The 13,496-nt window shown below is 37.9% G+C and overlaps 2 protein-coding genes across 3 annotated transcripts in view; one reads left to right on the top strand and one right to left on the bottom strand.

Moving 5' to 3' along the window:
• The window catches only part of LOC107044820 (programmed cell death protein 10-A), a 44,238-nt gene extending 33,419 nt beyond the window's left edge, over positions 1 to 10,819 (top strand). For both annotated transcript variants that reach the window (XM_015266863.2, XM_015266862.2), the window contains exons 4-6: positions 9,654 to 9,786; positions 9,855 to 10,019; positions 10,203 to 10,819. In XM_015266863.2, coding sequence (XP_015122349.1) covers positions 9,654 to 9,786; positions 9,855 to 10,019; positions 10,203 to 10,287 — 383 coding nt within the window. In that variant the 3' untranslated portion in view covers positions 10,288 to 10,819. The remainder of the gene's footprint in view (positions 1 to 9,653; positions 9,787 to 9,854; positions 10,020 to 10,202) is intronic.
• LOC107044821 (actin-related protein 2/3 complex subunit 5-C) lies at positions 10,709 to 12,186 on the bottom strand. The gene is made up of 3 exons (XM_015266864.2): positions 11,833 to 12,186; positions 11,654 to 11,726; positions 10,709 to 11,150 (listed from the first exon to the last, which is right to left on the bottom strand). The coding sequence occupies exons 1-3, from the start codon at positions 11,988 to 11,990 to the stop codon at positions 10,911 to 10,913; spliced, it is 471 nt and encodes a 156-aa protein (XP_015122350.1). The 5' UTR covers positions 11,991 to 12,186; the 3' UTR covers positions 10,709 to 10,910.
• Positions 12,187 to 13,496: the final 1,310 nt, after the last annotated feature.

The raw sequence follows: 13,496 nt of genomic DNA, 5'->3' as shown, positions 1-13,496 counted from the left end.
AGAAATTGACTTTCCCGACGATAATGGGAAGAGTTTTTCAAAGCTCGTTTGATAGTAGAAAAAACCATCGGAAAAGTCTACAAAATTAAAATTTTCAAGGAACGAAACCGGACCAATTATTGGCGAAATCACTAACAATACAATTTTGTGTTAATCATTCATTTCAGATTAACTCAAAAAATGGTCTCAAAAAAATTCAGAATGATCTACACGGAGAGAAATGTTCAGTAAAAAATACGGAACGCACAATTCGCTCACCGATTATGGAATCGACTCAGAAAATTTAAGTGACGGTATCGTAATTTTTCACAGGAGATTCAGATAAAAATTACGGAACGCTCTGGAAAAATTCCGTGACAGTTCCGTAAAATTTCCTACAAACACATTTCGCTCCGGAATTACGGAAAAGATACGTAATTTTGTTTGAATATTTCTCTCCGTGTAAGAATGAATATTTATTAATCCCCCAAAAAACGGAAATACGCCCTTTTAGTTTCGTAAAAAAAATTCTCAGTTCCCTGTGAGTAAACCAAAAAAAATTGTCTCAAAAAGTTACATAAAAATGAGTCAGACTCATCTGAAACTGGGAGATTTTGTACTCTCTCAGGAAGTGATTATGCAATCTTTTGGCCCAAATTTGGACAATCTTCGAATTTACTCTAGACAGAGCAAAAAATTGGTCTCAAAAAGTTAGGCTCAGATGACTTACAATCATCTAAAACGTGGAGATTTCATATCCCCTGGGAAAGTGTTTATACGAATTTTTCACACAAATTTTCGGGAAAACCAAAAAAAAATGTTTATACGACCTTTTGGCACAACTCACGCGAATTCTCCTTAGAAAGAAAAATATTTCAAAAAATGCAAGTTTAGAATCGAAGTTCCTAGAATCTAGTAAAAAGAGACATGGAATTTATCGGAAGAATTTCAGATTCAAGAAAAAAATGGATGAATATAAGAATAATACGGATCATTTCTAGAATTTTTTCTATAAAAATCATTCGATATGATAATTGAGTTTATCATTCTTCGAAGGATAAATTTAACCATGATGAATTGACCAATTTCATAATGTTTTTTTCTCTGTGTAGGGTGTCCTAGGTGTGAAGGATAGGATTTAACTTTCTTTCGGTTTATTAGGTATTCATAAATTGCAATCTCTGTTGGACTTGGTGATTATTTTGTCTCTGCAGAGGGCACTTGTTCTTTTTTCTTTAAAAATAAGGGAGATTGTGTCATATACTTAGGTAGACTGGTTACTCAGGATTTTCACCAAATATGTCTTGCATAAGAAGCTGATTGGTATTTTTTGGTATTGGAGAAGTAAGCGAACATATCATAATTGATTATGAATTAGACGTAGCTTTTCTACAGTCCAATCAATGTTTTAGGGTCCGTTGCCTACCAAGTTCCCCGTAAAAATTTGACGATGTCCAGAGCTTTCAACCATCGCTGTTGAAACCTAACGATGTAGTGATTAAAATTCATTTTTTGGTCGAAGTGTATACCTTAAAATTTTGCAGTCGGAAAGGATACAATGGTGTGGGTTTTTATTCTGATTTGAGTGTTCTCCAGCAGAGAGCCTTTCTTAGTGAAGCGCAGGAGCACTGTTTTTTCGGGGGCGTTTTCCAGGCCTAGAGCATTAAGGTTAGTTGCTAACTGGTCTATTGATTTTGCTAATATAGTTTTGTCGATTTTATAGTCTGAGATACGAATAAACAAACCTATGTCGTGAGCGAAAAGTGATAACTCCACTCTGACTTAATTTTTTTGAGAATTTTTCTAGTGTAGAGGAGGAGGGATAACACGCCACCCTGAGGGAAGCCTCTGCTGGCAACTCTAGTACAGGGATAAGCAAAGACGAGGTAGCTCGGAGCTACTACAATAAAACCAATTAGTAAGGGCTATAAAGTTTACAACCCTTCCAATTACACACTGAGAAAAAAATATAATTCTGCCAATCAAATATTCTTCTGACAAGAATTTAAATCCCGTTTTCGTATGGGAATTTCGGGCATTTGGTTGTCCGAAACAAATTTGATTGGCAGAATTATTTTTTATTTTATTTTTTTTTATTTTTTCTATTTCATTGGTTTTATCGAAGTAATTCTCGATTTGAAAACCCTCCTCTAGCCTGCCTCCCTCCTTTCTTTTTCCTCTCATTGTTATCTGCGGTATCATGGCCGTCTTACTCTTAGCTGTGCCCCATTCGAGCTAGGACTGCACGGGAAACCATGTAAAACCCCAATCGCACAGCCGGCCGATTGTGCAGTGCCCTAATATATCCATCTGTCACACTGACTAGATGGAGACATTAGGCCGCTACACCGTACCTACCGCCCGCAATTTTTATGCGAGCGAGGTGTTCCTAAGCGGTCACCCATCCAAGTACTAACCCAGCTCAACGCTGCTTAACTTGGATGTCCGCCGGAGCAACACCTCACCCACCTAACCATTACAGTCGGTCGATTGGCAGAATTATATTTTTTTCTCAGTGCAGGGGTCCCAGTATGATCATAGTGGGGGTAACGAAGTGAGTGCAGTGGGAATAGCCGCATGAAGAGTGCATCACGCGACGAGTGCGGAAAGTGAAATTTCCTCCCCTGGCAAGTAAGGAGCCACTTAAGTTAGGTGGCTGTTAGGTCGCTAATCGGGGCAGTCTTTTTTTGGTGTAAAAAAGGGTAAAAGATAGCTGAATCCATTATGGATGTTAATCTATGAATTATTAATGAATTTTAGTACCTTTAATGACATTAATTTCCATTAATTAAGGAAAATAACTGTTTGCGTATTGAAGGGGAAAATAAGCCAGTAGGGGGAATGCCGCCGGATGGCGGCAGTGTCGACTTCTCGCCCATAAGGTATGATAGAGGAAGGTAATCTCAAGAGATCCGATCAATAGCCCCTCATGTATAGATATTCCAAATTTTCATTTTTTTCCTCATTGAAGTAGTTTTGAAGAAAATCGCGTGAGAAATGGCGTGCTAGGGCCTCTAAAGATGGTTTTGAACCAGGGCAAACTCCTAGACCCCACTGGACAATGTTGTCACAATTGCGCTTTTCAATTGAAAACAGACATCATCTTTAGAGACATTTGTCATCTTTAAAGACTTCTGCACGCCATTTCTCGACCCGCTCTTTCATTTGAGCCAAAAAAAACATTCAAATCTTGTCTGACATCTCTGTTACAAACTCTGGTCATCAACTCTGGTTTTCAGTTGAAATTGGAATTGTTAATTTACACAATAATAGGATTGCATTGACGATTTTTTCTTAACTCGCAAAAATCTTCAAACAATTTGCTATCGATTGGTGATAAAATTTTTTGGAAATAATGAAATAGAGGGGATAACGCCTTTTTTTTCAGAGGTGATTTTTCAAAAATTTATTTTAAAAAAAGCACTGACTAGCAAATGTTTTTTATTAGCTCGCAATTTTCTTCAAAACTACTTCAATGAGGAAAAAAATAAAACTTTGGAATATCTATACATGTGGGGCTAATTGATCGGATCTAATCACAAGTGTCCCCAGAAAGTATTTCCTATTCATAACACGAGGCGTCGCTTTAATAGCTCCTCTTGTCTCCACTCCAGCTTCTCTGCCTTCCCTCTTGCAATACCACCTCTTCCCTCTGCCTCGCAATTCCCTTACCGTCCCCACTGTCGCCAAGCTCTCATTTGAATATTATTTACTTTATATCTGCAGAATTGCAGACAACAAAGCAATAAATTCATCAACATTCGAACGAAAGACTTCGATGAAAGTTCAATCAATTTGAGAGGCAGCACTGATTATTCATCTCCAGTCTAGTGAAATAATGTTGCATGAAAAAAAAAATCAAAATTTCTTGATTTTTTATGGGAGGTATTTTCCATTGAAAATTTCTATGAAAGAGACGTACATAAAAGCTATTCAATTGGTCAAGAGAATCGATAAAACAGTGATACAATTCTTAATAGAAGTCCAAGCAAAGCCAATAGAATTTCCTAGTGGATGCACTATTTGCTTCTATGAATTCTTTATCATATGTGTTTTATTTTGACGATTATCGAACAGCTGAGCTATTGACAAAATCAAAATATTCATGGATAATTTAGGCTATTGAGAATATCTTATCTACATTGCATTCCTATTTGAATTAGTGATTTGACTGGTGGGAAATGGTTTTCCACGCATATATCGCGACTGAAGAAGTCCCCACGACAGAGAAACCAAGTAAATGATGAAGTAAAATGAATTTCCAACCTGTTGTCATAAGATTTAGGTGTTTCTTCTCAAATGTAGGGAGTTATATGGAACATTCCATGTCAACTCAGCCACCCCGGATTTTTTTTTGTCTAGAAAAAATGATTTGATTGCCGCATTTCGAACTACTACATATAGGCAGTATTCCTGCCAAATTTCATTGTCTCATGATTTTTTGTTTCTGAGATAATGACTACCAAACTTTAAATTTTCAAAAATTCATAACTTTTGAATGGCGCATCCGATTCGAACAAATAAAAAAAGAAAATTTTTGTTTTCGTTCATACTTTCGGGAAAAAAATATTCCATAGGTGTGAAGAAGCTTCTACACCTAAATTTCGATGAATTTTTACGTTTTTATTTTTTTTCGATTCTAGGGCCGTCCGGTATTTGACTGGAATATTTTTTTTCTCATAGGGGACGTCCATATATGATGTAAAAAAAATACGCCATCGTGGAAGAGACCACCAGTGTACCAGAGAAAATTTTTGTTTTCTAAATTTTCGTGTTTTTACGCCTTCTAGGAGAGCTGCCTTGTTTTTATTGAGAAATTGATATTTCAATCCATACCTTTGATGAATATGAGTTAGAAAAGAGATGCATCACGATTGAAAAGAGAAAGAATGCGACGGGAAAGAAAATATCTTCAAAATTTTTGCGTATTTTCGCTTTCTATGAGAGCTATACTGTGTCATCATCATCGGAAGTTCGCCTAATCATGACCAAACAAATGAGAAAAGAAAACAAAAAGAATCAATTCATTGATTTAATATGATCAGTTTTTCCTGAGGCTCTAGTTTTAGTGAAAACTTCAACTTTCTCATTGAGTTTTCATCGTTGTACAATTCCTTGCGAATCGATTCGCATTTTTCTGTCTGTTGTATCGAGGTAAGCAGTTTTCACGTTACCTATTGGAATAATCCTCATTTCCCGGATAATTTTGGATTGGATTTGATAATTTTGCATTTCATAGAATGCCGCGAAGTGATAGGTGTGCGAATCCGATGCGGATTCCTGGTCAGAAGGGACACAATGGTTTGGATTTGCGGCCCATTTCCTCGGCAATACACAAGAAGTTTCCCTTTCTACCAAAGTCTGTGAAAATCTGTGGCCAGTGCCGGAAGATGGCCTCGAATTATGTGATTCCATCCGTTTCAATGGTGAATCTTCCTGATATACAACTTCGATGTTCGGATACCCCACCCGAGATATGAAAGCCCCAAGCCGAAACACCCGAACCAAGCCCAGATATAATGAACAGTTCTCTGAGATCAGGTCGGTCTTTCCACCTCGACGATTCCGGCATTTCAATCGATGAAGAAGCGGACAATGTATCTGAATTCTCCAGTTCCCCCATGCATTCTGATGCGGAAGATGACCAAAGTGACGCTGATCCTTCTTTATCAAAGCGCTATCGATCTTCGAGAGAAATAGAATTAGAAGAAATGCTGGATGGTTTGAAGAAAAAATTCAATGATCTGGAAAAGTACGGTGAGCGCTTGCAAATCTTGACGGTTGTTCCACAGTCGTGCAGCGAGCGGGAAATCGCTTCTGAATTCGGCATTACGAGATACATGGCGTCAAGAGCCAAAAAATTGAGAGAAATCAAAGGAGTATTTCCCTCACCAATTGCCATTCACTTCCAAAACAAACGGTCGAGAAAGTACACAAGTTTTATCTAGAGAATAGTCGTGTCATGCGAGGGGCGAAAGATAAAGTATCCGTCAAAATCAATGGAGAGAAGAAAGTAGAGCAAAAGCAAATGATACTAGAAAATCTGAAACACTTTCATAGGAAGTACAAAAATACTCATCCAGAGGCTTTGGTTGGTTTCAGTAAGTTCGCTGAGCTGAGACCAAAACAATGTGTACTGGCGGGAGCAAATGGCACTCACGTCGTATGTGTTTGCACGTATCATTAAAATTGCAAATTAATGCTCGAAGCCATCAACATTGCCACTCTAACTAAAGATTCCCCCTGCCCACTCAAGGATTACAAAGATTGTCTAGCACAACTGATGTGTACAAATCCAACCCCGGCCTGTTATCTGGATGAATGTAACGACTGCCCTGGGGTGAAACCCTTCTCATGTGAATTGAAGAAGCTCCTTTCTGATTCTGTTGTCGAAACTATCCAATTTCGCGTGTGGCAAACTACTGACAGGTGTACCTTGCAGACACAAACGCTTGCGATGGATGACTTCGTCGATCTTCTTGTCGAACGATTAAAAGTATTAAAACCCCATCACTTCATCGCTAAAGAACAATCAGGTTTTGTTAAAGATCGAAAAGAGAGTTTGAATAACGACGAAGTACTAGTGCACTGTGATTTCTCAGAAAATTATGCCTTTGTGGCTCAAGATGCTGCACAATCCTTTCACTACAACAATGACCAATGTACAGTCCATCCCGTTGTTTACTATTATCGCGAAGGAAACGAGATCCAGCATCGGAGTTTAGTTGTTTTGTCAGATAGTACTACTCACGATACCGCAGCTGTTTACTTGGTACAGAAAATTCTAATACAACATGTGAAGAATAACTGCAAAGATGTCGAGAGAATCATCTATGTCACCGATGGAGCCACACAGCATTACAAGAATCGTTACCAAATGGCTAATCTTCTGCATCACAAGACTGATTTTGGAATAGATGCAGAGGCCCATTTCCATCCAACCACACACGGTAAAGGAGCTTGTGACGGTGTGGGTACTGTTTTCAAAAGAGAAGCGAGACGTAGAAGCTTGCAAATCGTCCATGGTGAACCCATTCTGACGCCAGATGCATTGTTTCAATGGTCAAAAGAGAATTTCAAAGGAATTGATGTGTTGTTTTTCACCAAGGACGAACATGATAATATAAAAACTGAATTGAGGGAAAGATTTAATAGTGCCAAAGCTATTCCAGCCATTCAAAAACACCAATTGTTAATGAAACGATATTCGACTGCAGAAAACCAAGAAGTTTTTCCGAAACGAAAACAAACAACAACAACAAAACGGAAAGCACTTAGAAAACAGTAATCATGATGAATAGATGTATAGTAAATCAGTACAATTGGGCAAGTGGTAGTTGGAGACAGTAAATAATAACCTCTTATTGTAAAAATGTGAAAAAGTCGTTGCAGTAAAATAAAACTTGTTTTTCCATGTTTCGCACTTCTTTGGATGAGTACTTTGTCTTTCGAAAAAGGTTTATAATGTTGTTGGTAGTCCCTCCCATCTAGCAGAAGGGAAAACTGTCGATTGAAAGGTGAAAGAAGCAAAAAAAGGTTGAAAAGAAGACGAAAAAGAGAAAAGGAGAAAAAATAAGAAAATTGCGAGGGAATCACATTTTTCTCGTGTACTGCTTGTCTCTCCGGTGATGGCTTTCCTTTTCATCGTTATGAGCAAAAAATATTGATTGACACGTTTGTTTCTTTGGATAGCTATCATAGATAGCGAAAAAACTCAAAAATTTTGAGAAAAATTTTTTCCCGACGCATTGTTTCTCTTTTCTATCGTGATGAATCTCTTTCCTAACTCATATTCATCAAAGGTATGGATTGAAATATCAGTGTCTTAATAAAGACGAGGCAGCTCCTCTAGAAAGCGGAAAAACACGAAAATTTAGGAAACAAAAATTTTCTTCGGTGCACTGGTTGTCTCTCCCATGTTGGCCTATTTTTTTTACATCATATATGGACGTCCTCTATCAGAAAAAAAATATTCCAGTCGAATACCGGACGGAGACAAATAAAAACCTGGAGCCGAAGACAAATAAAAACCTAAAAATTCATCGAAAAATAGGTGTAGAAGCTTCTTCACGCCTATGGAGTATTTTTTTCCTGAAAGTATGAACGAAAACAAAAATTTTCTTTTTTTATTTGTTCCAATCGGATGCGCCATACAAAAGTTATGAATTTTTGAAAAATTAAAGTTTGGTAGTCATTATCTCAGAAACAAAAAATCATGAGGCAATGAAATTTGGCCGGAATACTTTTTATATATAGTAGTTCGAAATGCGGCAATCAAATCATTTTTTCTAGACAAAAAAAAAATCCGGGGTGGCTGAGTTGACATGAAATGTCCCGTTTGCGTTATTACTTTTTGTCGGATCCTTTATTTCTTCCACAGTGGATGGGAAGAAATGCAGTGAAAACTAATCAAGAGTGGCCCTAGATGGGCTAAACTCATTGACAGTTATTCCTATTTGAATCGAACGATGTGTCAGTAAGCTAGTGTTACTGCTAGTGTTTACGGAGTGAGTCCGAAACACATCTTATTACTAGAAAGGTTCAAACGGAACTCCCAAAAACGGATATTTGTGATGCTTGCCTCAAAAGTGCACTTTTCGAAACGGTTTTGTGGGTGTAAAGCAGTTGCTTTCTGCACGGTGTGCGTAAAGTTCACGAGCGTGCGTAATAGTATATTTCGATACGATTGCGGGAAAGTGTTTTGGGCTCGTGGGAGGTTTATAGCACGAGCCGAAAGCGATTGATATAATCCCACGAGTATAAAAATACTTTTCCCGCGAGTATCGAACCCTATTTTTCATCACAATGTGTGGAAAGTGGGGTTTTGCGCACGCGGAGCGTGCGTAAAATGTCACTTTACACACAGCGTGATGAAAAATGCATTTCGAGTGTGTAAAGCGAAGTTTTACTCGTGCACAAAACAACCACATTCCAAACTCCCACTACCGTTCCGAACAGTGAACTCGGCAGGTACCTCAAAAAATAGGATGTTTTACACGTACGTGTGAAAAAGTGGTACTTTGCGCACTAGTAACACAATATACTATAGTAACTCAATTTTCAGGCGATTTTTTGATGAATATCTCCTAATTGGAGGGAGATAACGAAGTTTTCATCATAACATTTTTTGTAGATATTGTTTTACTCTAGAAAAAAAGGTTTTACGAAAAATTCGATATCTCGTTTCAATTCCAAGATATTGCAAAAAACTGACTTCCAAGAAAATTTTTTTTTCTTTTCCCCCTGCTACAACCCTAAGTTTTTTACAGCACCAAAAGAGGGTTTCTATTTCGAATCGAAAATTTCCGGATTTTTACGATGAGGAGAAAAATTGAATAAAACGTAGGGATCACGATGAAATGGACGTTTTAAAGTTTCTTTTCGTGATTTTCACGATAAACTTGATCATGACATAAAAAACAAAAAAATTTGACAACTTTTTTTTCCAAAGATTGAGCAAATTTCTCAGCAAATCTACACTTCTGAATTTTTTTTTGTGGCGGTTAGGTGCGGGTGGAAAGTACAGAGTCATGGTTGAAATAAAGAAAGGCGTTTACATTTACCACGTAAGATGTGTTTACAATCGAGACTCAAATCGGATAGTAATTAATGACATTCATCCTATGTGATATTTGTTGGAGCGCAATTCTCATTTTTTTTGTCTTATGTTCTAGCTATTGAGTACCGCTCAGGAAGATCAGAAGACGCATTTCAGGAGTTGAATCGTAAATCAACTGCGTTGAAGCGAATATTGAGCAGAATCCCAGATGAAATAACAGATCGTAAAACATTTTTAGAAACTATCAAGTGAGTAGACCGAGAAATTCATTCATCCATAAAAATGAATATTGTTAACGGGGTTTTAATTATTCCAGGGAGATCGCAAGTGCTATTAAGAAACTACTAGACGCTGTGAACGAGGTGACTGCATTTATACCAGGGATAGCAGGGAAACAGGCGCTGGATCAAAGAAAAAGGGAATTTGTCAAATACAGCAAACGGTTCAGTAATACATTGAAGGAGTATTTCAAAGAAGGACAGTAAGTGTCGATGGGTAACACTCACAATACGATTTATTATGTAGCGAAGATCTTTGAAACTAGTGGGTTTAGAGGGAATCCATAAACCTATTTTATTCAAAGATTTTCGCAGAGCAAAACTGCCCGAAAATTTTGAAAACCTAGAGTGAATATTAATTAGTGCCCAAATTTAATCATTTGCAGAGCAAAAGCCGTGTTCATCAGTGCCCTCTTCCTTATTCGACAAACCAACATGATCATGATCACTGTAAAGAACAAATGCGAGTAAAACTTTTTTTTTATTATCAACTGTTCAATAAGTGTTCAAATGAGATAAGTCAATTAAACTTCAGGTTGAAGTTTTGATGAATATTTCTGAATCTGAGTCAGATAGCGAAATTTCTATGAGAATTTTTCCGTGATTCATTCAGAACTATAACAAACGCCCTTACCAAAATTTTATTATTTCGTTAATTCTAGAGTATTCTGCAAAAGCTAGTTTGAGAAATTAGCTTATATTGTATCATTATACTGCTGAATCAACAAACTTCCTGTCCTCAGGAATGATAAACCTTCGACGATTTTCCCATGAAATTCATCGCTCATTCTGACTCTTTATAGTCGAAGTCTTGTGGAGAATTTTTTCATCTTTTATTAATATTAACTGTTCAGGGTATCTAGAAAGAATTATTGATTTGTACTTTCCCTTATTACGTCGTCATGTTATCATTTATTGTATTCTTTGTTTAAAAAATTATATATATTATACCTATATGATAATAAAAGAAAAAAGTAACGTTGACTAAAATTGTAAGAAACTCAATTGTTCCTCCATTACGATGAGAAACGTTTTCATTGTAAATTTCAAGATTTTTTATTATGACAGCCATTAAGACGATCCTATCCACTGCGTTATGCGCGTTTACTATCAGTTAACACTCTTACAATACTACCAATTCCATTGATATTATATACTTTTTCGTGCCAGGTGAGTAGGTGGGAACTGCTGTCCTTCGAGGGTATTTCAAAACCACGATAAATGTATTTCATCAACACATCCATTAGATCTCTGTCTAGTTGTGTTAGGATTTCGTCCATTTGGTGGGATTTTATACTGAGCAGAACCTTTTGTGTCACATTCCTTGCCTGATCCTAATCATTAACAATAAACAAATGAAAAAAATGTATTAATACACAGTCAGAGAAATTATTTGGAATTCTAGAAATCTGGGCGGGGGGGGGGGGAATTATGATGATTCTTTCGATAGAACTCAATTGGGAAATGTTATACCTCCTTGGGATTTTGTGAGTTTGATGAGAAGAAAATCAAATGTCTATCAGGGGTACTAAGTTCTTTCCGCGTCTGATATTTCAACAGTAACCTGACTGAATACACCAGTTTCATGCAGATTGATTTGGAAAAAACCTCTTAAACTAATAGGTGTAGATAGGTATGCCCGAAGATTTTTCTAGTCATCCACAATATTATCTACAAAATGTGTTTCTTGATATTGAATATGCCTTCTTATTAAGATATTCCAAAAGTTATAGAATTCGTTATGTTAAAGTTGTTAAATTCGCTGTTCCACTTTACTATTAAAATGACCGGCCGAAAATTGAAAATAAAAATCCTACTTGAACTTCAAAATATTTACCTTCACTTGCTGATTTTTACACTCGAGTGGAGCCGATCTGAGAGCATAAATCAGTGCTTCTGAGTGTTTTCCTGTGTACATTGATTAAGGAAATACCTTCGAAAAACTACGCGTTAAACACATCGAGCAACATCATTAAATATTTACGATCTATGGAATTCATAGTTGAAAAAGGATATTGGCTAAGTAGTGAGATGATTTCATTTTCATCGGGGCCGGTTGGTCCAGTTGTTCCCCCATCCGCCTCCTCCTCTTTAAAATTATTCTCGCTAAATTCATCAACGTCAATTTTACGAAACCCTGTGCCCATATCCTTCTTATCGTCAATTCTCGACATTTTAATTATTTACTTTTCTCAATTACAGGTTTCACCACTCCTTTTACTGATTGCTGATTCATCCAAGAACCGAGATGCAGCGCTCACGCCCAGGAAACTCAGCAAAGTGGATAGACTAAATTAGAGGCTCTGGGCAGAGATTATAGGGGAGATTGCCAGCGCCATGAAGAATAGAGACCAGGAGGCCGAACTAGCGTTTTCCGGTCCGAGACCATACTCGGGGTAATGAAGTGTTTTATAGGTGGTGCTTCAATCGCTTTTCTGAATAGCAGTAGTGGGGGAATGCTGCCCAGTTCGGCCTCTCCTGGTCCCTATTCTTCATGGCCAGCGCTTATGGAGAAGCTTCAACCGCAAAATTTCGTAGCGATGGCGCGTGAACTAATTTTGCGGCCGTACCTGTGAGTAATGCAGGGAGCGGCAAGACGCCGAGGACGTACCTGTGAGTAAAACAGGGAGCGTATGAGAGTGTCGATAACGGCGTAGAGTGGGGGAAAGCGCCTATGTGGGGGGAATCGCAGGGCTGGCCAAGTCGTGANTGGTCAACTGTTGGAGAATTAGACAAGTCAATTACTATTATTAATTTATTAAGTATTAATTTTCACGTATTTCCTCATAATTTTGTTATCAATTCATTGTTTTTTCATCAAAAACGAAAAAAACAAAACAGGAAATTATTTTTCATGTATTTTGAACACGCCGTACGCGGAGGGATACACCACCGTCCCACCGCGCATGCGCGCGTCGGTGGTGGGGGAAGTAGGGGTTAGATGGAAAGATCACTCTCATATTGTCGCCAGTATATGCCAACGACGTTGAGGGAAACCTTCCGGTTTTAAACGCCGACTGACCCTGGAATTATGGCCTCAATATGAAAATCAATTTTTCCTTCCCTAATTGAGATGGAGAGATGGAACGAACACCAATCGATTGAGAATTGAATTCTCCATGAATTGACAGCGGATCCATTTCTAGACCTCAATTAGAAGAGGAGAAATACATTTTCGAAGTACGAAGTGACTGCGGCGAAGTTCTTCCCATTAAAAAATCGATTTTTCCCCCCACTAATTGAGAAGGAATGAAACCGTTTCCGATCGATCGAGAATTATATTTTCAATAAATGCCAGCGGTTTCATTCCTTAATCTCAAGTAGGAGCGGAGGAATGAATTTTCAAAACCGCGGAGTAACCCCGAACGGCTCTCCGGAGGGGCCCCGCCGATTGGAAAATTCATTTCTCCCCCCCTAATTGCGATGAAGGAATGAAAGCAATATCTATCGATGGGGAATTATATTCTCAATAAATGACAGCGGTTTCATTCCTTAATCTCAAGTAGGAGCGGAGGAATGAATTTTCAAAACCGCGGAGTAACCCCGAACGGCTCTCCGGAGGGGCCCCGCCGATTGGAAAATTCATTTCTCCCCCCCTAATTGCGATGAAGGAATGAAAGCAATATCTATCGATGGGGAATTATATTCTCAATAAATGACAGCGGTTTCATTCCTTAATC

The sequence above is a fragment of the Diachasma alloeum genome, unplaced genomic scaffold (assembly GCF_001412515.2).
Source record: "Diachasma alloeum isolate Michigan unplaced genomic scaffold, Dall2.0 Dall_scaffold_00824, whole genome shotgun sequence".
Lineage (NCBI taxonomy): Eukaryota > Metazoa > Arthropoda > Insecta > Hymenoptera > Braconidae > Diachasma > Diachasma alloeum.
The sequence above is the reverse complement of the archived record's forward strand: the minus strand, read 5'-3'. Positions and strand labels throughout refer to the sequence as shown.

Bases quoted from the DNA above. Each gene is read 5' to 3' on its own strand.
- LOC107044821 (XM_015266864.2), bottom strand. From the start codon at position 11,990: ATGTCGAGAATTGACGATAAGAAGGATATGGGCACAGGGTTTCGTAAA. The intron at 11,727-11,832 runs ATATCCTTTTTC...ATCAATGTACAC, and splicing joins ATCATCTCACTACTTAGCCA to AGGAAAACACTCAGAAGCAC. The intron at 11,151-11,653 runs GTAAATATTTTG...GTTAATGATTAG, and splicing joins GTAAAAATCAGCAAGTGAAG to GATCAGGCAAGGAATGTGAC.